At 42.0% G+C, this 27,072-nt stretch overlaps 1 protein-coding gene across 3 annotated transcripts in view; it reads right to left on the bottom strand.

Moving 5' to 3' along the window:
* The window catches only part of LOC138195564 (arginyl-tRNA--protein transferase 1), a 55,329-nt gene that overhangs the window by 15,034 nt on the left and 13,223 nt on the right, over window positions 1-27,072 (bottom strand). Inside the window, exons 7-10 of one of the 3 annotated variants that reach the window (XM_069145102.1) lie at window positions 24,917-25,045; window positions 19,214-19,246; window positions 13,875-14,056; window positions 10,000-10,099 (exon numbers count right to left, since the gene is read on the bottom strand). In XM_069145102.1, the coding sequence (XP_069001203.1) occupies window positions 10,000-10,099; window positions 13,875-14,056; window positions 19,214-19,246; window positions 24,917-25,045 (444 nt within the window). Of the gene's footprint in view, window positions 1-9,999; window positions 10,100-13,874; window positions 14,057-19,213; window positions 19,247-24,916; window positions 25,046-26,396; window positions 26,526-27,072 lie in introns of all 3 variants that reach the window. The other 2 variants (XM_069145101.1, XM_069145103.1) reach the window with 2 other exon arrangements.

Raw genomic sequence — 27,072 nt, 5'->3', positions numbered from 1 at the left:
GGATGCACCTGAGCTCAATTTTGAGTGTAATGGCAAAGGCTGTGAATACTTATGTACGTGATTTTTTTTGTTTTTGATTTTTAATAGATTTGCAAAAATTTCAAAATTTTGTATTTCATGTCATTATGGGGTATTGTGTGTAGAATTTTGAGGGAAAAAATTAATTTAATCCATTTTGGAATAAGGTTGTAATATAACAAAATGTGGAAAAAGTGAAGTACTGTGAATACTTTCCAGATGCACTGTATATGCCTGTAGTTTAAGGTGAGTCTGCCTTTTTTATTTTATCAGGTTTTTTTGCCCTTTAGTTGTATTTTTTGGGGGCTTAATTCATGTTGTTATGCATTACAGCACTACTTTTTGTGGAATAAATTTATGTGGCTAAAAAGTTTCAAAAATTTGGGTCCTGATTTAATGACTAAGAAAAATGTGGGTCCTGAGGCTACAACAGTTGAGAGCCACTGCTCCGAAGCATCGCATGTTTAATGCTTCTGGAAACAGTAAAGTGGGTTTGTGTGGAATATTACTCTCAATATTATAAAAATGCGGCAACCTTATGCTAAGATATTATCTCATGTGGCATCAAAGAGACTTTTTGAGGATGAGATCACTCTGTGCTTTGCAGCCGCACAGCACTGTCATGGTTCAAAGTGATCCTCTTTCAGTCTTGCCAGACCTAAAGACAGGGGGTGGACTCAGTGTCCTAGTAAGAGGGTTTCCCTGCCTCCAACTGTATGACTTTACACCCACATCTGCTGCTCATTTCCTGCTCATATCTCCCGTTGAGTTTTCACGCACCCTACCCCTGCTGAGGTACCACTGTATGTTTGTGTGTGCACAAATCAGGCACTGTGCACAATCTCTAAATGCAATGTTAATGAGTCTGTTCTTGTTATCGCTATCGGTACAGCTAAAGCAGCACAGGAAAGAGCATTAAGTTCTACAGTAATGTGGTGGTCAGCTGAACACCTACCTCAGTATGAGACTGAGTGGCTCCTGGAGTGTGATGTAAGGGTGGTCACAGAAAAGATGAGGTCACTAATGGTAGACCACGCTCTGGCAAAAGATACATTATCCAAAAATAACAGGCAATACAAAAAGGAGCCTGTTTTATTTAATATTGTAGGTCAAGCATAAACACAATAGTGGCGGGGATATTATGTGAGGACCAGTAGGTCATGAACTCTGAGACAGAAACAAACATTTGACCCAAACGGACAAATACGGTCAACATGTCGCGTTTGTGGTGTGTGTTATTCAGCTGGCTGTCACCCAGGACAAGCCTGAGCTTGGAAGGTATACAAAGAAGCCTAGTGTGACCCAGACCCAGGCAGACCTAACGTAGGCTGGCCCGGGCCAGCACTCTGACCCAGGGTCACACTCAGCCAATCTAAGTCAAAAAACAATAAACACAGGCCCTGATCCCTACATCCATACTCTCTCCCAAACATATAGCTTTCACAAGACACCCCCTCTATCATCCCAAGACTGTTGACACACATACGTTCTTGCCCAGACAAGGGGGCACGGCCTGGGGGCCTCCGGCTGCTGACAGACACGCGTAAACAGCACGGCTCACAGAAACACACATGCAGCTATGCAAATAAGACTAAAAACCGAGCAGACTGGACGAATAGCAACACTGAAAGACAAGTCCAAACAAGCTGCGTTTCATAACAGTGGCTCACACAGACATACTTTCACCACAGCCTGTGACAATATGTATATATGCAATTGTGTGTGTATGTGTTGAGGTCTGCGTGTGAGGGCCCCGAATCCGTCTGGGGTCCGCGTTTGGGGAGATTTACGCTAACTGCTGCTGTTTAAACACTCGGGGCCCACCAAGGCCTTTTCACCCTACTCAACACATTACCACAGGACGACCTTCAAATAAAGTATCCAGGCTGGCAAGTTCTTTCCCCCCTTGGGCCCCAAGATAGCCCCCACAATTTCTTCCACCCTCCCCACTCTGTCCCAGCACTCCCTCGCCTGGCGATGCATCACGGCTCCACGGATGACAGGTTAATGAGGAGAAAATATTTTTACAGGATCGCATTTCGACGAAGCCCTGAGAACCAATGGCAGCGCTTTTATGGGCATCAGCTCACAAACTGGGCACTTTTATCTCTTTATCTCCTCTGGTCTTTATGGGCAGCCGAGCTGTTATGCCTGTCTGACACAGACCACAGCTTACTGCCTCACAGTCAGAGCCACAGCCCCTAATCTTCGTCTTAAAACCCCACCTCAGACTTCCAACGGCAAGACCAAACCCAACACCTCCACCCACACTTCTTAAGTCTACAACTGCATTTCTGAGGGCAGCTCATTCTGTCCAGTAGTGCTTATCAAAGATCTGAACACATTCCCTTGCCAAAAAGAAACCAGGCGTTTCAGACAAAGCAGTGCAGCTGCAGCAGGTTTGAAAATAAATAGTGATGAAGTTAATGGCAAGGCAAACACCTCAGGCTGGCAGCTGGAGGGCCCTGGATCTACTCAGCATGACACCATCTTCAAACTCAAATTTTTGCCCTTGTGACCCTCAGACCTCCCCCTTGCTTGTACCCTCCTGCCGCCCGCCTTCCCCCGCAACTCTGTCCTTCCACCAGCAGTAAGACCGAGTTGCCTGACCCGACCCTTTGAACTCTGCTCCCTCAGACCCTCACCCTGTCAGCGCTCCTCTTAGGGGGTGCCAAGCAGCGGCTGGTCCAAGACCATGCTGTAACCTGTTAATGATTTGTTAAAAACACAACCATGGCAAGACAGAGGCCTAAAACAGAAGAGAAATTATCAAAAACTTTAAACAAATGTTTCTGCTGAGAGGTGCACTGTTGGTGGTCTCCTGTCGAGCTAAATCAAACAACGCTGTTTCTGTCAGAAAGGCTCCAATTTACAACAGGGGGGGGGGGGGGGAGAGCTGGAAGGCAGCAAAAGGGGCTATGCTTTAACTTATAAATTTCACAGAGGGGGTGAAAATGGGCCTAGTTGGGTTTGATCTTATTTTGATGGGCATAGCTTTTTAACATGAGGATTGCTGGAAGGTTGTGCTGCTGGCATGGTAGAAATATCTTCTGCTAACCAAGTGCTCCATCGAAGGAAAAGAAAACAGGAACGAAAAGGAGGGCAAAAGAAATAGAACTATTCCAGTAAAGACATGAGAAAGACCAGTCTACGTTGCACGGCCTGACCGCAGTAATTTTATACCAACACTTGGACTGGGTCTCGTTCAAAAACTCTCAATCCGAGTACTGGTGCTGATACTTCGACTTCAGTACCGGTTCCTGAATGATATTTTTTTCATTACCAATTTTACTAAATCAATTTTAAGGAAAAGAATATAACACAACACATTATGATAGAGGTACAAATCTGTAGTATTCATGCAGTTTAGAGGGGCTGAGTGTAACCCAGGTAGTTTTCTGTAGCTACAATTAACAGATGTCCACCCAAATGCTCTACATGCAAGTTATCACTCGTCACTAAAATATACTGATGTTTCCTCATCACATCACAGGGAAGCTATTGCTTGAAGCTACAATTTACCGATGTTACCTAAACGCCTCAAATGCTATCAGTAGACATTAGCTAGCCGGCTAAGAGAAGCCTCTAGTCCCCCAGTTACAAGCAAACTCAGGTGTGTGGCCAAATTTTTTTTCCAAAAGAGTGAAATAAAGCGTACTAATGTTACATTCACTTACTTAAGTAGAAATTTAGGTATTTATCTACGTGGGCGGGCATCCAAATTAGAAGCTATGTATGGTAAATGCTGACGCTAGTGAGATTTATTCCTGTGTAAACGTAGAAAAAAGTATGGTAGATATTAAAATTTAATACCAAATGCTAAGGTATGTTTTGATACTAATGAAGCAATTTGGTCAGTGACAAAAGCATTGAAGTTCAGTACCCAGCTCGAACCACCACTATTTTAGCTATTATGACTTACTGCATCTAAGCAAGCAGTTGTCAGTTGGAGACATGGGATCCCCACTACTGCAAAAATAGATATCACCCTGCATGTTAGCCTGGTAATAAAATTTGAGTAAATGAACTAAAATTTGTTGCCAATGGTTTTTTTTTTTTTTTTTTTTTTTTTATCTCTGAATGGAATCAGTTGACAGTTCCTTCAGTCTTTACTCTCTTTCAATCTTTCATCCCAACCAGCAGGATGGCTGGTTTCTTGAACAGTTGCTGAAAGAAGAACAGAAAACAAAAAAGAGAGGGCGAGAACAAGGGGGGGGGTGGCTGAACTGTGCCTGGACCTGTAGCATCTGTGAAGCGTAAGACGACAGTTTCCCATAAACACTCCCGTTCATTGGAAACTTTTTCAACAAGATTCGTCAAACTCTATTAGGTTTACACAAGGAGCACAACAATAACAAACAAAAAGTAGCAATGCCCTCATGAACAAATCTAGTGCTTCCTAAAAAACTGCAGCTGCGTACCTCTGTGGGAAACACCCATCTCTAGATACCTCAAATTCACTCACTGTCACTCTTAATCTGCCCAGATGTTCAACAAGTGACACACAGAATGTGTGAGGTCACACACGTACACATAACATACTGTCTGATTGGGCCCCTTTGAGTGAAAATAACATGCATGCAGAGTCCTGATAGCTATGGCTGGGAGGCTTTCAGCATGTCATAACCTGCCACTGCTGGAGAGGAGGCAGTGTGTTTGAGGGAAGATTTATTACATTAATATACACTTCTGGTTATGAGTGACACTGCAATGATTCAGAGTATTGTTTTTCTTTTTGGACAAGGTATTCTGGATTAATTTCAAATGAAATTAAATTAGTGAGAAAAAGAATTAAGCCTAGAAGAAATGGATCGCTATTTACCTTTAAAAAAACAAACATCTGTGTGCAGGTGTGTGTATGTGTGTGTCTTGACAAAATGAGGTCCGGCATACATTCCTGGGTTGGGAGGAACTTTGTCATGTCTAATTGATGTCATGAGAACCGAGATCATGCAGCAGGTGACAGAAAAGCCCCTGAGGCAGACACACACTGATTAAGGAAAACATTAGCATGGCAGCAACAGACCAAGTCCAACATCAAGTTCTTTAATCAGTCTTAACCTAACACACTCTTTCACACAGTGGCTGACACCTGGATGGATTCATTTCAGGCCTGCCGAATTCAAAAGCTTTAGCCAACTGGAAAACTGCTGGCTGTTGCTAGAGAACTGACTGGCTCTCTGACACTGTTTGTTGTTTGTGAGTGAGGAGGAGTCGGGTTGAAAAGGAACGGAGGTGCAGCTGCCGCGAAAAGGGCTCTTTAAAAGTCAGTGAAGTACCACCGGGAAACGAATAATCCTTTTCATCTCACCTCCTTTTCTCATTTGGCACCCATTTTGTCACTCCTTTTTTCCTCTCCATCTGTCCTCTTCCTCCTCTTTTCACTCACTCATTCTTTCTTCTTCTCTGTGGAAAATGTAATGGTTTCCTGGGCTCAGAGCAAGACATTCTTTCACTGTGAACAATAATAACAAGAGTAAGAGCTCCTTCATGTAACTCTCTCACCAAGCGGCTAGAACTAGGTCTTCTGTCTGAATGTGTACTCCGTGTGTGTGTGTGTGTGTGTGTGTGTGTGTGTGTGTGTGTGTGTGTGTGTGTGTGTGTGTGTGTGTGTAACACTTGAACAGTGCTCGAAATGTTAAGACCAGGTACTACATTGGTAAAGCCAAGTGGGTGAACGTCTCATTTGTTATCATCAAAGTCTGCTTATTCACTACTCAAAAGTAACTTACACAGACAAGGGCTCAGACATACACACACCTCTGCAAATAAATGGAAAAACACTACAACGTGGCATGGATCTACTCTTTGTTTTGGCCAATATAAAAGGTGGAAATTTATAAAATAAAACCTGATGAAATCCTGAGTACATTTTGCAAGATGCTGAAGCTGGATGGTGCAGTTATGGGAGGACAAAGGAATATAAAAACAGTAAGAGAAACCGGAGAGTTGGTGTGCAGGTTAAGGCACTTAAAACTTTAACAGCTAACAGACAGACACTTTAATGCAGAGTTCAACTTAACCACTGGTATTTATGAAAGTCCATAAGTTATGGCAGCATCCAGGTACAATAATACTGCAAAAAGAAAGAGTTTTACTGAGTATGCAGAGAAAGGCTTCTTTGTTAATGAAGCCCCACTAACTGTGTGTGCACCACTCTCCTGTCACCGGGCACACGTGGAAGGCTGCAGTACACTTGTGCAACACTAGATGTACACTGTCAACATTTGTTCACATTTGACCATAATCCACCCAAACAAGCTAGAAATATGTTGACTATCATATCAGGCTAATATCATCAAGCTAAAGAATTCAGCTCTCTGAATCACAAAGTCTTCAGTCAGTCTGTCTTCAGTCACGGGAGTCTGATCATTCAGATGACAGCTAGCTTTAACACGAGAGGCTTAATGAAAAGAGAAGAGTAGCAGAAGGGCCAAGACCTTTGGTCTCATTTAGCCTCCAACAGCTTCACCTTCTGCTCTCCACAGCTCAACATCAGACGGCCGGAGAGGGCGAGGGAGGGCCAAAGATCCAGGGACAGGAGCCAGGGGCAGGATGTCACGTCAAGTCCTGAACCCGCCAGCCAAACCAGCCATACTCTGTGGGACGCTCCGTCCCAGCTTTGAGAACAAAGAAGAGGGTCTGACACCGGCCAGGCAGCCCCCTGTTCCTGGCTGGACTCCAAGTCTTCTAGGACCCTTTAAGGCTGCTCGACAGGACCATGCCCAGTCCTTTGGCAGTGCTAAGAAGTTTTCAACCAAACTCACATGGAGCTGTTTCCCCTGGGTGAGCAGAGATGTGACCTGGCAGAAAGGACTCTTCACCCAATCTGAGAACTCAAAAATACTCCAAAATGGAAACACAGAAGTTTGTAGCTTTACAGCCACATCTTTAACACTCATGCAGCAGGAGGGGACAGACAGACAAAACAACAGCTCAGGTAGAGGCTTCAGGAAGTGTTACCTTACCACCAGTCTTAAAAACTGCAATATGTCTATGAACTCTATATACATCCACAATAAAAAGCCTTTCACAATGCTGCTCGTGTCTGTTACATAAACAATGCAGCTGTATTGCACCTCGGGGAATGAGAGTACTGCATGAACACTTGTGTGAAATTTCAGAGAAGAAACTGGTTTCATATTGTTTTAACATTCTTCTCAGCATGTTGCATTAAAGTAAGGCCTTCTAGCTTCCACTGACATTCAGGCCATGTCGTTGGTAACAGAAATTGGAATCACAGTTCTCAAGTTTACTGTTTACATGCTTAGAACTGTCCGACTTCCTATAAACCTTTCCTATCCAGGTTAAAATGATGAAACAAACAACAAAAAGTCATCTTTTCCCCCAGTTTTTAACTGACTTCTTGTTGGTTCCTTGTTGTCATCACATGGTAAGGACAGTGGCATTAATGACAATTATAGAGCAATTTAAAAAGGACTGCTGGATACACCACACCTTCACTGACCACAACAATATTTCAATGACAACACCCGTATTGGAGAACTGTTAAAATTAAAACCCAACCGAACTATAATAGCCACTCAGTGATTTTGCCGAGTGAACATGTTGGTAGTATTTGTTAGTGTTCGGCTGGTTTCTTTATATTATTTAATATAATTTAATATTCACTTTCCTATTTATCAGAATAACCCAAATGGAGGAGCAGAAATGTTAAATGTACCCATCAGAAAGTGGTCGGTACAGAGTTCTTAGAAGTAGTGAGGACAAAGGAGGGGGTAAGGTGGATAAAGTGGAGAGAGGGAGTGGTGTTGAAGGGGTTTGATTGGTGTCCAGCAGGGTTCAAGGGCTGGTGTTTTGGTCCTTAAAGAAGCAGGACTGAGATTCAGAAACCAGTAAACCTTCAACACAATAACAGTGGAGTTTAGGGGCTCCCCATCTTAGCGACTTGAACGGTTCCACAGTATGTCCGTGCATTAATGAATCACTCGGGCTCATATGCAAATCTGACAATAGAGCGAGACGCTGTGCATGTCCTGAGAGTATGTTGGAGCGCAAGTGTGTTTCTGTGGGACTGTGAGAGCCCAAAGGTGGGAACTGGGCAACCTTCTCACCCTTGTTCTGTGTTTCTCCCCGAGGACAAAATAGGAAGAAGTGGGGAGGTTGTGAACAAGACGCAGCAATGGCAAACACACAAGAGCAGATATGGGGGTTGGGGTAGTAAATACCAGCGCAAGGAGGGGTTAGGTGCTGTGGTAACAGAGGTCTCAGACAAACACTGTGATCAGGATTCAACACACACGCGCACACACACACACACACAGAGATGCACACACACAAACAGAGCAAACACACTCACATGCATGCTGTACACAGACTTCCAAACTGATAAATTGGGCAAAGCACTATCCAAAGCAAGATGTAAATGGCTTAAAAGATGTGGCACGTTGCCATAATCCTCAACAAGACATCAGTCTCCCATGGGCAAGAACAATCTCTGGGAACATCTGAATGACATGACAAAGAAATAGAGGAATTAGTAGATGAATGCGAGAAAGAGAGAGTGGATGGTAAATCTTGGCCAAACTACTGGACTTTGAAAAGATGCTTTCTTTCACCATCCTCCTGAAGCCATAGATCTTTAGATGGTGTTTGGTGTGAATGTGAACATGTTTGTGAGTAGCAGCTCCTGTGTGATGTGTGCAATGTGCGTGTGCGCACCTACATTATGCGTAAAAGTTTCTACGGTGCATCACCTGCACTGTAAAAATGCATATATCGAGAATGTGCTCCACACTCTTCCCACTGCTGAGTTACAGCAGCTGTCACCAGTGCGACCTTTCTCTCAACCTTTAATGTCTTCAGCAGCCTCGTCCTCTCCTGCCTGCCTAGACCTCTCTCACAGACTCTGTCTATATCTGTGCTGGAATTCCCTCTATCAAATCTGCATACCGTGTGTGAATCAGCTGTTTAATAACTCTATGTACATAATGCATACTTGTATTAATGTTATCTCAAAAGCATCACTGATATGTGTTACTAACATGGAAAAACATATGGATAGCAAATTCCAAACTCTAGTACCTGATAAATAAAAGCTGGTACTAGAATTCAGATGGAAATGAAAGCTAAAGTCATAGGTAGACCCCTGTTGTGGACTTTGCATCTACATTACAGCAACAAGTTGAAACATTTAAAGTGCTTTGGAAAAATAACAAATTATTTCATACATGTAAAGACAAACAAACCACTTTGGTCACCAGGAAGATGGTAGATTGAGGAAGAAAGGGAGAATATAAATAAAAGAGATCAATACATTTCATGAAACTAACACATCATGATGTACCCACAAAATAGATGAACTACATCTCTCTACCACACACGTGATAACGGTGCAGTACAGGACAGACGACCTCGCATGTACACAGAGATCCTGTGTGAAATGGGCTCCCGTATTCAAATTTAAATGATATATCACTCGTACCCTTTGGGGAGCACAGCAAAAATCCTGCAGCTTCACTAAAATATAATCAACAAACATAGAAATAAAAACATCATTGAGGCTGCTGAATAGTTTACAGAAAAATTTGAATTTCTGAGAGCAACAAAAAATATAGCTGTGTTGCCATAAAGTTACGTAAGAGCCAGGACAGCAGAGCTAAGGGCTAGATGTGGATTCCAAGATAGCAATAGTTGGCACAGTGTGTGTAATATTGCATTTACACTACCAGGAATATATTTTTGACAAAAACTAAGAGCACCGAGTGCTGCAATAGCTTTCTTTGGTGCTACAGTCCTAACTTCAGAGTTGTTAATTACAATCCTGAGAACTGAAATTGATTGTCAAAATGAATTTCACCTTAAAAAAACATTTTCGATTAAAAGTATCAAACATGTAGGTTCACAACTCGGTTCAATATAGCATTAGGGTCATTCAAGCTATTCGTATGAGGATATACAGGTAATAATGATGAGAAATGCGTTGTACATGTCCATAAGAGATACAGTAACATAGCATACCTTATACCGCATCTTGGGGCAGGAGTGAATGTAAAAGCCCAGGTAGTAGTAGGACAGCTTGGGGGACTGTTTGTGCATCTGCCTGGTGAAAGCGATCTCCCTGTGGCAGGAAACACACAAACACACCTTTTCAGAGAGACAGGTTTGGTGTCACTGTTTCTTAAACTGATGGCACACTCCTGCACCACTTTCTGTTTTTCACTCACTTGTGGGTGGAGATGCTGCACTGCAGTGCCCCATGTTTTAAATTTCACATGTTGTACATTTCCAATTTGTCCAGCAATTTCGGTATCTGTTAAATCAACTACATAATGTGCTGTATAATTAATTTACCCAAACAAAATTATGCTTTATGAGAGCTGATGTTAAGTAGTTTGCATTGTCTTTTATCTGTAGATGTATGCACATGCAGTGAAGACTATATGAGCACCATCAAAAGGGGCAGCCAAATAAGGACATCAGGATTGGTCTGTAGGTTTTAATCAGTGAAAACAACCAGCCAGACAAATTAGAGAGTTATTGAGAACATTAATATCAAAGTGTGCACTAATTAACTTAAAATGTGTTTTTTTCACAGGTTAGTTTGTCAACAGCATATAAATGAGGACATTAAGAAATAAAATTGGTACTAGCAGCTCTGAGAAGAGCAGTGCCCAGGCTGAGGAAGTAAACACCCACACTCAAAAAGGCAGCTTTTCTTGGTCTCATGTCATTACACAAAAACAACTACCTCCTTTCTATCGGCATTGAGCCTTAAGCAGAAAAGAAGGTGTTGAAAAAGGGAGGCGGGAGAGAGCGTGTAAAATAAAGATTTAGAACTTGGAGGATTTATACATCGTCTTCAAATACAGTAAATGTCCTGCCTGCTTTATTTTTCTCCAATAGTTTCTTCCTTAATTGCATCCTTTTACTGAAAGCCTATTTTCCCCCTTTCCTTCTGCTGTTTCCTTCACTATTCCCTAACTGAATTCCAGCTCCTCTTTTCCCCCCTTTTTTTGTTTCACTCTTCCTTCCACTGCTCTGTGTTTCACCCACTTAAATGAAGGGGGAGAATTCCCTTTCTTAAAATACTTAAGAGACAGAGAAAGAGGCCTTAAAATAAAATAGATGCACTGAAAAATAAGACACAGGACAAAGCGAGCCGAGCGAGGGAGGGGGAGAAACAGGGAGAGAGAGAGTGCAGGGGGAGAATATAAAAGAGGAGGGTCAAGAAAGAGAAAGGGACAGAGAAGAGAGGCAGCGAGAGCGAGGTGCTAGAAGGTCACCCGCTTGCTGCCAGGTTCCTGGGTTCCCATCCCCTCACCACAAAAGGGCCCGGCAGGCCTGAATTGGGGGTAAGGGGGGTCAAAAGAGGCGAGGGGCCCATTCACAAAAAAGCCATGCCACCCCCCACCCCTCCTTCACTTGAGGCCTTCACACCCCCACCTCCACCCCCCTGGCAGCAGCTTGAGTCCGCCATTATCCCCTCTTCAGCCATCTGACACTCCAGCACAAGCCAATTATCAAGCCCTCTGCTCCTGCACAGCTTCCCTCATACTGATGTGCATACACACACACCCAGACACAAAGGGCCCATAATAGTGCATACCACGAGGTGCTTACTGCAGCTTTGCATGCATGTGGAAACATTTCATTACCGAACAGTACAAGAATAGCGTTGATTGGCCAGATGTAAAATGCAGAGTGAGCTACTAGTGATGGAAAGCACACAGAAGCTTATTTAACTGAAGCAGTATAAGTATGTGGTGTGTATAAAAAAAACACCTAGGTATTTCCCATAACAGTATGCAGGACCAAGAATGGGGCCAAGACAGGCTTCTTTTGATGGCTAAGTGCTGACGATGTAAATCTATTTCCAATTCCTTGTTTGTTTCTTCCTTTAAATCAAAACTCTACATTTTTCAGTTTCAGTTTCCTGAAAGTTGAAACACATTATACAAAATATTATAGAAACAATTCATGTATATTTGAAATATATTTATTTTAAAAGCTGATATTTAGAGTTTACCAAGGTCTAAATAGTTTCTCTCATTTTAAATGTATGCTTACAGTAGGCTACATCTGCATTCTACCACTTTATTATGTACCGAAAATGTATATACATGTATAACAAAAAATATTGGATTGGATGCCTCATCAGTAAATACTGATTCATTTTGGTTCCGGATCAGGGGCAATACAACATAATCAGGACATCTCCATATAAGAAAGTGATCCAGGTTGGACACCAGCTGTGTTTCCTACACACAGTTGCCTCAGGCACCTCATTATATGCCTCTTTTCTTCTCCTCCTCCTTCTGTCCTCTGGGCCTATGGCAAAAGGAGCTACACTTTCTGCAAGATTTTTCTCAACATCCCCCTCTCCTGTTTCCACTGCTGAATCACACATATCCAGTAGTTTATACGCAGTGCTGTACTTGGGTTTTTGTAACAAACATAATAAATCTGAGCTGTAACACAATCCAAACTATGTTTTTCAAAATAATGATTGGTCAAATATGGCCTACAAATCAGTGCTCCCACTGAGGTACTTGTGCAAAATTGCAAACATTTTTTTAATGACTTTTTCTTACTAAGAAAAAGCAAAGTTCTGCTCCAAACTTCACATGTAACTCCTCTGTGATTTTTAAAAATGCTGGAGTGCACTTGAACATGGCTCAAAAAAGAAAGAATCAAATGCAAATGGGCTTTCTGTGGAGAAAGAATGCCATCTAATGTATTGAATATTTGCATAGGAAGGTTGGGGAGGGGGGGGACATGCATTCTCTCTGCATACAGTAAGTTTTGGACAGAGTCAGCGCCGCCAAGCAGACTGGGGAGTGTCCAGACCTGATCAAAGCCCTGGGCTCTGGTGTCTGTAAACAAGTGGGAGGATTTTAGTCCTGCTGGCTCCTTTCTCCTCCAAGGCCTCCTCCACACACCGAACCCTCTGTGTTACTCTTGGAGTCAGACACTTGAAATAATAGGTGATTGGGGACTGTGTGCTTAGGATGGCCAGGGTGTTCCTTCTGTATGAGCAGAGCCTGTCTGCTGGCCTGATTTAGCGCGTGATTACACATGCACACATACACACATGAATAAACACTCACAGCTCACGTTCCAACACCTGTACACACCAACTTTGAAGCACGGATCGCTCAAGTCTTCCACATCTGTGCAGGAATATTTTAAAAAGCCTTTCTCACATTATTGGGTTACATTTTACAGGAAACGCCAGATATGTGCGCCTGCAGAGTACGTGTGTGTTCTCTTATTTCATACTTAAAGAAAGAACTGTCGTCAGCTGAACCACAAACAGAGCGCTGCCTCAACCAATCAAGTGTGAAGGAAGAGGTATTTTTCCTGATCCAAAGCATTATGGCGCTTATAGGATAGTATACGGTTCTAAAGATCAAACCTGGAAGGAGCCGAAAAGATCAAGAAAGAGGGAGAGAGCAGGTCTGGAGGAGGGCAAAGGGAGAAGAATGGAAGAAAGAACAAAGACATTTGGCAAAGAAGAACAAGAGGCAAATATTCAACATTGAGAGACATTAAAATGAGCTGCATGTTGCATTTTCACAAATCATTATGCTGGTCATTTTAACACATACTGCAATAAAATTATGATAAATAATCTGGATATGGCTATGGATTTAGCGCCTTCGACATCACAGTCTGCATTATGTCCCATTAAGTAACATTTGACAGAAAATCTGCAGGATTGTTTTATATAAAACAGGGTGATCGCAGCATCATCATGATGTCAGGGAGCAACAAAAACATGAGAATTGTCCCTGATGTGCCATATCAATATGCCTATCAATCACCTCCACCATTATCTTGCAGGTTTTTCACAAGAATAGATCAGGGATGATGTTACTTGTTGGGAAACTAACCTGAGAGCAGAGTAGGAGCCCAAAGACAGTGAGGCAAAGTCTGGGTCGTAGTACAGGTAGACGGAGGACACACAGGTAGGCAAGATGTCAATCACCCCCACTGCCACAATGCGCCCGTCCAGCCAATACTGCTGGTGGAAAGAACCGTAGCCCACATCGGGCCCATCTGGAGAATGTTCTGCCTGGGAGGACAGCAAAGGGGAAAGAAAATAGTCAGAGGTGGTCACTGGTCAAAATAATAGTAGGACTTTTGTGTGCAATATAGTCTGCATGTAAAATATATAAATCACAGTGGAATGAGAAGGTGGTATTTAATAGGACTGTTTTTACTTTCTTTCCCTGATCCTCTTTCTCTGCCTTATACACACACACAGACACACCTGTATGATGGTGTATTAAAAAGCCCTGCTTTTCCCCACCAGGCCTCACGCATTATGTGAGGGGGTGTACAGTAGCCTCACGTACAGCCTGCTAATGGCTCCCAAATGTGGAGTGAAAGCTGGAGCAGGGTGGAGTTGGGGCTGCGAGGTTGGGGAGGGAGGAGACGGGGAGGGGGAGACTGGCCGCAGAAACACTCCAGGAGAGGACTTTTTAATAAAAGACCCTGCATGAACAAAATCCATTTCACCAGGCGGTGGTGGAGAGTTGCCAAGCTTTCTCCCATATGTCTGCGTCTGCTCTCTCCATGTGGCATGAAAGAATGTGGGTGTAGGTGAGCACCCGCGTGTTTTGAGTCTACCGCATTAATAAAACGGTTCGGTTTTTGACACACGTTGTGTTTCTCATAAAGATCCGCATGCTGGGTTTTTCAGTCAAGTCACTTGACTGCTTTTATCACAGAGGATTAAGACTAGAGGCTCAGGGTTGGGGTTAAAAGTCATATTAAGTGAGGGTATTGGTTTATGTTTGTGTGTGTGTGTGTGTGTGTGTGTGTGTGTGTGTGTGTGTGTGTGTTTCTTCAGTGCACGAGTAACAGGATCCCAGTCCTTCAGCAACATTCATCTGGACACAGTTAAGTAGCGCAGACGCTGCTAGTTATCACAACACAGAGAGCTAGCTCACTAATCCAGAGCACCACTGGGGCCACACTCCCACCAAATTAAACCTGACCAAATAGAAACAAGGTACGTACACACATGAACACACACTCCCTGCAGCTCTGTGACCCCAGATGGCTGACGGTTTTCTTAAGTAGAGCTGATAACAAAAATAAAGTTATGTCCCTCTAGGTCGGGCCTTTGGACACCAAGGTCTAAATACCTGTTTGACACAATGTACACCAGAGTCCATGTATTCTTGTGTGTACTTGTGTGTGGATAGTTGGGGAGGCAGGGATGATTAAATTCTCTAAATGCTGCTCTACATCAGAGGCTATACGATATGAGATACAGATGATGAGGGTTTATTGAGTATTAGCTGCAAATGGAAGACGGGCCGAAAAAAAAAATCCAGGAGAAAAATTTATTTACAGGGCAGCTGGGGATGTTGAAGGGTGACAGACACCACATCTGGATCAGGCTCTGTGTGTGTGTGTGTGTGTGTGTGTGTGTGTGTGTGTGTGTGTGTGTGTGTGTGTGTGTGTGTGTGTGTGTGTGTGTGTGTGTGTGTGTGTGTGTGTGCGAGTGTGTGTGTGTGTGTGTGTGCGAGTGTGTGTGCGAGTGAGTGTGTGTGTCCATGGCTGGACGAACTGTCAGTCTGTGTAAGCAGGCAGCCTGTTATTTCTTGGCACCAGTTCCCCCAGAAACACTAGAGGCTTTGTCAGAGGCCCCCGTCTGTCATTTAGAAGTTGTAAGTAAAAGGAAAGAGCACGAGGTGATTTTTCTTACCCCACCTCAAGTGGACATGCTGGAGCACAGTTTTCCGAGTATTAATGCTGGTGCAAGACAAGTAATGTCAGTTTGAGTTTGTATGTTTGTTTGTAAGCTGTGTTCAAGGCTGATCTTGTCTGACTGACCTGTGCACCACCTCGAACGACAGCTTAATGAATGTGTCCTTGCCACTGTGACAACAATCTAAACATTCCCTTCAAACCACCCCAGAGCTTCAGCAGCAGCCCCAAATCGCTCTCATATGGCCTGAATGTTGGCCTGAGTGAGCAGCATGCTTAATAAAGCCTGGAGGTGGAGTACTGCATGTTTATTTCGACCGGCTTAGAGAGACATTTGGGTATACTTCTGCTGAATCAGAACAATGGGATTATGGGAACATATCAAGCACAAGAAGCTAAATACTTCTCTGTTATTCATTAAAGTAGTTTGCATTTACTGTATTGTTAATCTTAGCCTTGATGTGTCTCTACTAATGATCTATAAAAGGGGAACAAATGAACAGGCTTCACTTGCACAGTGAGGTTAGACATGTAGCAACAGTATAGTAAGATCATATATACCTATATAAAATGAAATATGTTGCTAAAGATGGCTAATGTACATAAAATGCCTCTATTAAGTGTTAAAGTAGAACAATTCCACTATGTTAAACACTTAGATTATGTTGAATAAAATAAGATTTTTTTTTTTATTTTTTTTTTTAAATTTTATCATATAGTTGCACCTGAATCAAGCATTAATGCTGACAACATTTCCGAAATTCAATCAGTGTGATTAAACTGTAATTTCTATGTGATAAATCTTATTGATACAAAAAGGTTCAGGAGACTCTGGACCATCCCTTTGTTATGTTGGTTTAGGCCTGGGTGGTTTTTCTTTTCTTTTTTTTATTGCACATCGATGTTTTTAATGTGATTTTTGTTATTTGTTTCCTCGCTGTGTTATTTTGTGATTGTAAAGTGTTGTGGGACCATGTTACATGGTGGTTTTATAATCAAAATAAAATTGAATGTAATTAAAAGAACCTGATGAAAGCAGTTTGTTTGAAACTCCAATAACAGAATGGACAAAAGGCTACTGCTTAAAGGCATAAGGTGTGATAGATATGAGTTACATTATTACATCTATTGATGGCTTTTATGTGGAAGTCAATCAGTGACAGATGAGTTTTTAACTTCAACTCTGTGCAAATCTGCAGCACTGAGTTGTTCAACCTACTATAGCAGTGATGCTGTTATGATTCTGGCACTGACCAACAACAGATGTCTAACAAACACATTTTAAACTCTCTCTCCTTCCTTCACTCACAAACATGCATTAACACAACACTGTAAAACAACAAGTCCTGCAAGCAGGCTGAACCTACTATTGTCAGCATGCAAACATGTAATTCCTTTCAGGTTGTAAAGGAGTTCAATTTATTGACAGCAGTTTTGTGTTTTACAATACATACAGCTGGAGGACTTTTCTGTTTTTTGGCCTACAGCTCGAGATACAGCATACAGTGGGGTTAGTGTGTTCCTGCTATGGCATGTCAGCTGGTGCATTCCCTGCTGAAGTGTATGTCTGTTTCTTTACATAATGAAAATGCTCATTCTCCTTCGCTGAGTGTGTGTTTGGAAGTAAAAGACAAAGATAAGCAGAACAGAGAGAGAAAGATAGAGAGATTTTCAGAGGAGATGCAAAGGACTGGGGTCTATAAAATATGAATTGTCCAACAATTAATGAGTGTTTACCCCTTGCATTAGACACAATAGGAAACTGTAAAAAAAATATACAAGAGAAAGTGAAAGGATGGCTGAACCCCGTGCAGCCTATGAACCCCAGAGTTTCTCCAGTACGTGGCACTTAGACCTCAGCAAAGTCAAGTGAAGTGACAGACACCTGCATGAATGCTGCTTATGATGTTTCCAGGCACCGATCTGGCACCGTTACTCAGACAACACAAATATGTTTGTATTTAGTTTTTGTGTGTGTAGGAATCAGTTACAGATGATGTCAATTGCCAGTGAGTTTCAGTGTGAATCCTCTCAACAACAACAAACAACAAACAACCTGGCTCCTAATTAGCTGCAGTTGAATTTGTAAGTATGCTGTTTGCATACATTTATATAAATGCAGGCTAATGTGAGCAGATGAACCACATAGTTTGCAGGTTCATGTGGTGAGTGTCCGTATGCGTGTATTTTAATAGCACTCTGATTGGAGACAGATGGAGGCCAACATGCAGAGGTAGAGCAGAAAACCATGCATAATAATTGTGAAACGGGGAGCACTTGAAGAGAGACAGGAGACGACAGAGACAGAGATCAGGAAAGAAAAAAACAAGTTGCGCAAGATGAGGCCAAGTGAAAGAAGATGGCCCCCTAAACCAGTCTGAGAGGAGGGGACGCTGAAGGCAGAAAAATATGTGAGGCAGTGTGCCACAGTTGGTGTGTGCACATGTGTGTGTATGTGTGCAGAGCTGTGTAATTCAGTGTGCCTGGCCGCCAGCCTTCACGAGGTGATAAAAGCTTGTTTCCTATAAACACTAATGATGTTCATTAGTGAAGACCTGAGGAGGCCCATGGGGCAAAACAGAGTGACTGTGTTTGTGTCAGTCAGTTTGTGTGTGCTCCTGGACCTCAATCCTATTAAAGTGGCTGTTATAAGTACCCATCCTGGGTCTAATTGCTGGTGTAATTGTCCTGACCCGACAGGTCCACTGGTGTTTCTGAGGGCTGCAGCTTACCAGGCCTGCCAAGTGCTCGGTGATGCCTGGCTGCACCGACATCTCACTCGGTGACAACAAAGAAACCCACCGCTCAAGTATGAATCCTCCTCTAGAAGCCAGCAATACTTGATATATGAAACCATCTAAAACTTTTGTAAGTAACCAGATTATCAGCAATATTGTATTGATTATTGCATCAGAAGCTGGCATTAAATTTTCCATGTTGCCTGAAAAATTACTTTTTTTGTTAACCATCTGCTACGTCCCAAACTGATGCCCACAAAACCACCGCATCAACTCGTAATTTTCACAACGCCACACAAAGGGAAGAGCACTTTGCTGTCAAAAGCAGAGGGAAGCACTGCTCTGAAGACCTTGTGTTCAACACAATTGCAATAAAATCTGGACACCACATTTCACCGTTTCTCCCCCACAACACCCCCTTTCACTTAGACGGGGCTAAATTAAAGCCCCTCCAATATGAAACAAAACCCCCTCCCTGAATCCCTTAACCCCGCTCAATCCAGCTGGAGGGCTCTCAGAGCAAAGGTGGGTGGGTAGGTATGTGCTGGACCAGGGAAACTCGAGGATCTTTATCCCTTCTTATATCTGATGAAGCACTAAATACTGGAAACCTGGACATTTTTCAAATCATTATCATCATCTCCATGACAGTAATTTCACAGGGATGACCTTCTGCTGTTTGGGTCAAATCGTTCCAGGTAACACATATAGATGAAGAGAGACATTTAAATAGGCTTTTATTAAACTGTCAACAGGCCAAAGGAAATACATACCTCTAGTGGTGAATCACAGAGAAATCTCCGGAACTGTGGAGGGAAGCAGAGGAGGGGAAACAGAGAGAAAAACAGTTAGTTCTCTGGGTCACCAACTCTTTTGAAAAGGCATAAATGAAAACCATACACGTCTCCTTTGCTGTCCTGTATAGTTTATCCCTCCCTGTTTTCTCCTCAATCAGGTGTCACATCAAATGTAGCCTTCTGTTCATTGAAGGGCATAGAAAGAAAGACTGTATTTACACAAATGAAAACATTTACCCTATCAACTAAAGCCCAGAGTCCAGGGAGGACGCAGTGACAGCTAAAATAAGCAACACTGCCAAAGTCAAAATAGTCTATCCTAGTCCCAACACACTTTAAAATTCACACTGGATATCAAGTACTGAGGGACTTTCTATGTGGAAAAATGAAATCTTTCTTCCATACTCTCTACTATTTCCGGGTCTCCTTCTTTTTTTCAGCAGCACAATTGAGAGCGGTGTGTTCACAGTCGAGCTGACCTGGAGGGCTGGAGGACAAACGTAGCATGCTTCCAAAAACCTTTTATAATGAGAAGCAGAACGGCCACAGCGAAGCAGTGGTGGACAGTATTTAGTTTACTCGGTCTTGTCCGACCCCACATGAGCACACAACGCAGTTTCAAGTTCATATTTCACAAAGAAATGCTTTAATCCACCAGTGTCATTCATTTGCAAAATATGGATCTAAAATAGCACCAAAGTGTCATCAGCAGGGACAGAGAGGTTTACAGATAAATAAACAATGAGGGGGTTTCACATCTCACAAAATAAGGACTTTACCTAATGGCACTCCTTATCAACCAATAGCTCTGCTAATAATATTTTCTTCTCGTTGTTTTGCATTTGTTTTCTCTCACTCAAAACCTGACTCCAACTAGTGTTTGACATATGTGGGCTTACTGATGGTAATATACTTCTTAACAGTAACTGCTTAGTGTTGAAAGGTCAGTATTTGCCCAGTATATTGGCAAACTTATACAGTTTATCAATCTCATCCAATTCTGTATTACGTCCTACAGAATGACAGTCAATTAAAGCCAATGACCTTTTTTGGTAAAAAAAAAAAAAATCTGCCACTCTATTTCATTTCTGTCACAGTTGCCGACATTTACAATAAGACTTGTTCACAGAGTCCTGATTGATTGACGACCGCTGTACATGTAGTAGCTCTGGACTGCATATACTGAGAGGGAAATCTGTCTTTTCTTTTAATTAAAACCTAGATTCTCTAGGAGTTACTGGAAATTCCCACAAACACGTCAACATCCTCTGTTTGTGAGTGAGTATGAGAGTATTGTGCACAGTAATACAGCTAGTAATAGTTATGACTGCTGAAGGCATAGTTCACTAGGTGGGGCAGTCCTGGCTTAACTGCAACTCAAAATCCTGCCAGCAGCCTAAACGCATCCAAACGATTTAATGTTTCTCCTTTTGCCTGCCACAGCTCGTGTGTGTGTGTTGGTGACACAAATGCACCGTTCTCCAACACGGGGGATGTTTTTTGGCAGAAGAGGACGACAGGATGATGCACTGTCGTCTGTCTTTTCTATTATACCTTTCCTTGAAGGAAACAACCGTTTTCACCACTTTTCAAACCTGCCCACTTGGGATGGATTATCATCAGAAAAATGACTAAATCCATAAAATATTTGTTAAGTTACAGTCATAAAAAAAAAGAAAGTCTTATATGAGGAGTTCAACGGACGACTATGTGTAGAGAACACAGAAAGAACAGAACTAAAAAACAATTCATGTAACAGTGCACACACTTCTTGCTGAGAGGTGTTGTTGAGAGCTATAAACTCTCAACAAATTGTGCTCCCTGTAGTGCTGAATACTACAACAAGATGCTTAACACTGCCTTTACCCTTGACTCACTCACAGAAGGATGAAGAGAAACAGAGAGGAAGAGGGGATCAACCAAATGTTGTAAACATGGAACAAATAAGACTGACGAGCCTCATTGTCTGTTCAAGTATCATTTTAACTTCTCCTCATCAAAGCCATTATTATGCAAATCCTTGAGCCTCCATCAGGTCCTGGAAGAAACTTTAAACTGTTTGTAGGAATACAACTCATTGGAATTAATTTAGATTTACTGAAACTCGATCCACCTACTAAACAGAAGAATACGTTGCACTATTTTTACTTTCCATGACCAAAGTGGGAACTGTGGCGACTAGATGTCTTCAGTCTTCATGATCTTTGCTCATGCAAAAAAATGCTTGTCAGGTCCCCCACCTGTGCAACCGTGCCAGTACAGGGTAATTTTCCACTCTTCCCTCTGCAGTGACTACTGCTCTGCCAGTCAACAAACTACCAACAGCAAAGCCTCCCAACGTGCAGTACTGCTGAAGGGCACAAATGAAACTTTTGTTTAAAACTCACAAAAAAAAACGAAATGGTTTACCAACAGAACAACAGCTGCAGTTATTAGATGACATCATTTATAGAGGCCGTGCTACAACACTGGCTGCTGTGTGTGTAGAAAGGAGATTTTCAAACTGATCTTGTTGTAAAGTGCTGTCTCATTTGATTAGGCAAATAAGTGTGTGAATATTTATGCATTAGAGCTTTTTTTTAATGACTGCACATGCATATTTGGATGTGTGTCAGCTTTAAGCGTGTGCCCCTCTCCTCCTCGTTTACCGCTCCAGACCTCCTCTGATGCGCGTCAGCCCTGTTTGGCTGGATGAGGTCGCTCTCCAGGAGCCGAGCAGAGTTGACCCCTTGCTGACAAACAGCAGACAACACGGCCCTGTGAGGCTGCCAGACGCTGCCAGGGATGTACAGTCGAATATGCAGGTACAGTCACACGTGAATATGATCATACATTTGTGTCTCCTTCTGTCTCTAATACAACCACACACGAATGGAGCCAGATCCAGAGTACTTTCAGGAACCAACACATGGAGTCCATCACTTCCTCTCCAACTCTCCCTTTCTTATAGTAAACACTCATCTGCGTACGATTAGGAGTGCAAGCAGCCGTCTCAAACACACACGCACATACAGTACATATAAACACACACATCTGCTTAAGCCTAATTGCTACTTAGACCTCTCGTCATTGTGCTCTTTGCTCACTAAAATTGCTGTACTTATTGGAGCGACAAGGTGCCTGTATACACTCTATACAATAAAAACAACCCAAATACTCGTGTTCTTTGCTGAACTTCTTCTTACTTGATCACTGTCTATTTCAGGCTTTGTAAAGAAGCTCCAGAAACCGAGACACAAATCAAGGCTCAAAATTTTAAAAATACTTTTCAGTTTATCCGACATAAGAATTGGGTTGACAAAGATAATGCCACTTCGATGATTGTATTGAATATGTCTGTAAAATGAGAAACCATGTCGCAAATGGCCTAAAGATAATCTGTGGCAAAAGTTACTTCTCTCATTCCTTCCATTTTTACTGATACATTTTATTGCCATTTCTCAGCTTTTTCCATAGATTTTTTTTTTTTTTTTTAAGTGTCTCAGTTAAGGTCCTGGCCATCAAGAAGAGTAAATACAGATTTAACAGAGTTTGTTTTCCTCAAAATGAATGCCACATGTGCAGGAACTGAGAGTCACGGCTCAGCACAACAGTTAAGACCAATAAGCATGAGTGAGAGAGTGAGAGAGTGCGTGCGCGTGTGTGCGCATGCACGCATGTTTTTGTATGTGTGTGTGTGTGTGTGTATGTGTCTAAATAATCGCGAGTATATTCTTCAACTCTGTCAGGAAACCATGATTGGACGTGGAACGGATAAAGTCTGGCTCCCTTCCAGTCATGGTATGACAGGAAATGCATACATTCTTAAACAAACAAAGCCATTCCCCTCCAGGACATCATACTGTCTAATGATTGTACGATTTAGGGGGATAATTCAACTTGCACGCATACAACATTTCTCCTATCGCTTGGCTCAGAGCCAGGCCGACAGTAATCCAGGTTCGGTCCCAAGGTAATACTTTAATGGATTAATAAATACCTGCGCTAATACCAAATGACCCAACTTCCTCAGTAGTAGCAGCAGTAAGAATCGAATGGCATGGCACCAAAATGTGCCATCACCACATCAACAATGTGTTTCCCCTTTTCTTTATGAATGCCACAAGTCAATGGGGGGCTCAAAGCTTCTGGGAAGACAATAGGCGAGTTAACCAGGAGCTTGACGGGCAAGAAAATAAAATTGTGGTATTGTGGGCTAAAGAGTGGGTGTCACAGAAGTCCAACTAAGGGGAAAATAATAAAGTCAAGTTTGTTCGAGTGGGAACAATTAGGGCCCAGTCTTGAATAAATTAACTGCAGCAGGATGAATCATTCTCATTCTCTCAGGTTAGAGACCTCATCCAGCAACTCCTCATCCTGACTGGACTTTATTTTCACCAGGGCAGGTATGAAAGTGAAACAATTGAAAAGGTCTTTTAAACATTGACTAGTGTCAACCTCTACAACACCTTCATAAACCACAGAAAATGGCTGCGCTTATGAATTGATCATACTTTTATATTAATTACAGTCCAAACAAATGTAGTATAGAGTGTTGTTGCCAAGTCAATTCTCTATAACTCTTATGTTAGAAATGTCAAAGTGAATTACAATCAACGTGCTTATTCCCCACCTTGATTCACCCTGTACTTTTACACCACACTATATTGAGTGGGATTCCAACATGGAAAGTCAATCAATAAAAAGAGGGATTTGCTCTCTGGAAACCCGACAGACAGCAAAGGTTGTAGCGCAGCTCCACAACTTTTCTTTTTATATATATATATATATATATATATATATACACATATATTTTAGAGATGTTATTCCACTAGTTCTCCAAACTATCCACTCCCCGCAGTTATTACCCTGAGCCGAAGCTGTGCATACAAACACACACTCCCTGTTAACAGAGCTAGTGTTATGGCACTAGGAAAGAATCTGCCACAGTCTGCCCAATCTGACAGCTTTTATTATTTATTAATTACCTTACTTTTACAAGCTGGAGAATTTAGTAATTTACTGCGGCCTGCTGGCAGGAGGGTGGAGGAGGAGGCTGTTTTTCCAGCCCGGCGGGACAAAAGGCCCTCTCAGGTTGTCCAGCAGTTCTGCATCCTGACTAGACTTTATTTTCTCTTATATTTATATATTATGTGGAGAAGCAGAGGTGTGTACACGCATAATTTATAATATAAGTTACTGTGTATTATAAATTCACTCTTTTTAAACTTCCGAGAACTTATATATGGGTTAAACTTTCACATTTCCATTCAATAGTGAACAGTACCTCTCATTCACTGCATATAAACTAGTCAACCCTTTTTGTATTTTATAGTAGTTACAACTTCACATTCAAAAAATAACATGCAGAGAAAACATTATAAAGGCCCCTGAATGCAACAGTTTTCTCAACAGTGTGCACATTGCTCATGATAGAAAGTGGTGTAAAATTATTTATTTTCAAATTAGGGCGAGTTATTATTTTCATTACCACATAATTTGTCAATAATTTAAAGATAACTTAATAATGAATTTAGTCATCAAAGTCCACTAAAATGAATTAACAAATGCCATTTACAGTATACCCAAAGGGTGACATCTTTAAATTGCTGTAAAATAGAGAGAAGCAGCAAGAAGCTGGGACAAGCATGTGCTGTAGAGGAGCTCCTTACCAGGTGTGAAATAATAATCATGCAGTACCTCACTCTCACTACACTCGCTGGGGTCATCACCATGTACGGCCATCTGGTAGCGGGCGTACAGCGCCACCGACTGCTGATAGGACGCCTTGAATTGAGGGTCCTCAAAGTTCACTGGCACTAGCCTCACCTTCAATCACAAGGTGTGGAGGAAGAGGAGGTGGAGGGAGGTTTCATAAGGGTTGACAATGAATACGACGACAGTGAGTAGTTAGAAGAAAAATCTAAAAATGAGAAAAGGGAGGATGGAGCAATGGACAGTGCAGGAATCAACAGTAGGTTATACAAGTGCTTTGGGGTTGACTTCAGTCTCGTCGTCCTCGAAGCAAGCTGGTACCACAACAGGTCTGTTTTGCGTGTTAGACTTGATTTAATCAGACTGACAAAGGACACATAAATGCAAGCAAACAATGGGATCCTAGGAGACTGATAGTGTGGTTTTTAAATGGTTAGATAATGTGACACTTGAAGATGAGGCTAATGCACTACCCAGCTTTTAACCACAAATCACTCGGAGAGAATTGGTAGTTCAAGTTTCAACACTGTCAGCGCGTGGAAGACCCAGAGCAATACAAATCCATAATTGTGTGGCTCATCTAAGCTAGACACATTCAGACTCTTGTCCAACACCACAGACTCCCCTCAAAAAGGTAAACAAGGTCGAACAGACTGCTCGCACAACGAAAATCAAAATCCCATTACCACTACTTATCCTAAATAAAAATGAGGTTCAAGTTCAGACATAGAGTTATCGTGAGGGTGAGATGATGGTGGACACAGGCGAGGTGAATGTGTGAAGGTCGAGAGGGTTCAGCTGACAAACTGCCCGCCCCCAAACTGAAACAGCTCAAGACTAATGACCAGGCTAGCCGACCAAGGGCCAACTCAGACACATGGAGAAACACCGCTCTCAACCATAGCGTACGGAAACATTTTCCCCTCCATTTCCTCTTCCTTTGACTCTCGCATGTATACACATACTCTCTCCTTAACACCAGCACGTTAATTCACTTTTTTTTTTTTTCCATTCAAAGAGACATTTTGGATTTTCCCCCTGACTCGTGTTTCAAAGCTGAAGCACAAATTATTTATCAATTCCAATCTCACTTCAAGATTAAGATAGTCTATATTTTGTTTATTATGAACAAAAAGAACTGAAATCTTCAATAAAAATGTAATAACACCCTTTGTATAGTTAACTGAAACTCTGTTATGAAATAATTGTTACCAAAAAAAAAGCAACATTAAGCATTAACTGCTACCTGTGATGCATCTCTAAAAAAAAATGAAATAAAATCCAGCACTTACAATAGATCTAATACTGCATTCCAATATAGGATATTTTGTTTTGTTTAAAAAGATGAAATTAGAGTAGGATGAAAGTCTTTTGATGCCTTTCTAGGTACCCAGGTTTGTCAACCCTCTCCCTCCCTCCCTGGGCACCCCTAGAGAAGGCTGACCTATGCCTATCAACCTCTGACCTGGCTCTCGGAGGGTTTGTCAGGAGGGTCCTTGTGAATGGCCATCTGGTAGAGTTTGTACACCTGGTAGGAGGCGTCGAAAGAGGCTTTGAACTGCGGGCTAGGGGGATTGGAGCGCACTAGCCTCACCTTCAAAAAGAATACGTGCAGACAAAGGGTTAACATCAAAATGGGGTGAAAAAAAAGTACTTGAGAATAAAAAAAAAAAAATAAAAAAAAAGTGGTGATTAAAAATATCCAAAAGAAAAACACATCTCAAATCAAAGAGAGAAAATGTGTGAAAGAACTGTGAAAGGACAGAGAGACTGACATAAACACACCCTGTGGAGGCATTTTACAAACAAAATGCAGCGTTAGTTTGGAGGTTTTGCTTTGTAGATTTTATTTCTGTAATTTCATTTTAATGAAGTTCTTGTGTTCACTTTAAACATAGCTTGATGGGAAAACAAGAACAATAAAACATTAGGGTGTGTTATGGCCATCTCCCTTGTGACACAAAAACATATATAAAATACATTTGCTGTTAAAGTGTCTCTGACATACTCATAGTAGTTCTGAAAAAACAAAAATAATCATTAGCCTATTTGCTGAAGTATATGTATGAGCCAGTTTCTACTGCTTCACCATGGCAACGGAAACTTTAGTTTTACTCTTGTGCAAAGGATTTTTTTGTGTA

The sequence above is a fragment of the Embiotoca jacksoni genome, unplaced genomic scaffold, assembly GCF_022577435.1.
Source record: "Embiotoca jacksoni isolate LCO1_2020_lvr unplaced genomic scaffold, fEmbJac1.0.p SCAF_12, whole genome shotgun sequence".
Lineage (NCBI taxonomy): Eukaryota > Metazoa > Chordata > Actinopteri > Embiotocidae > Embiotoca > Embiotoca jacksoni.
This window is presented reverse-complemented; position numbering and strand designations above follow the sequence as displayed.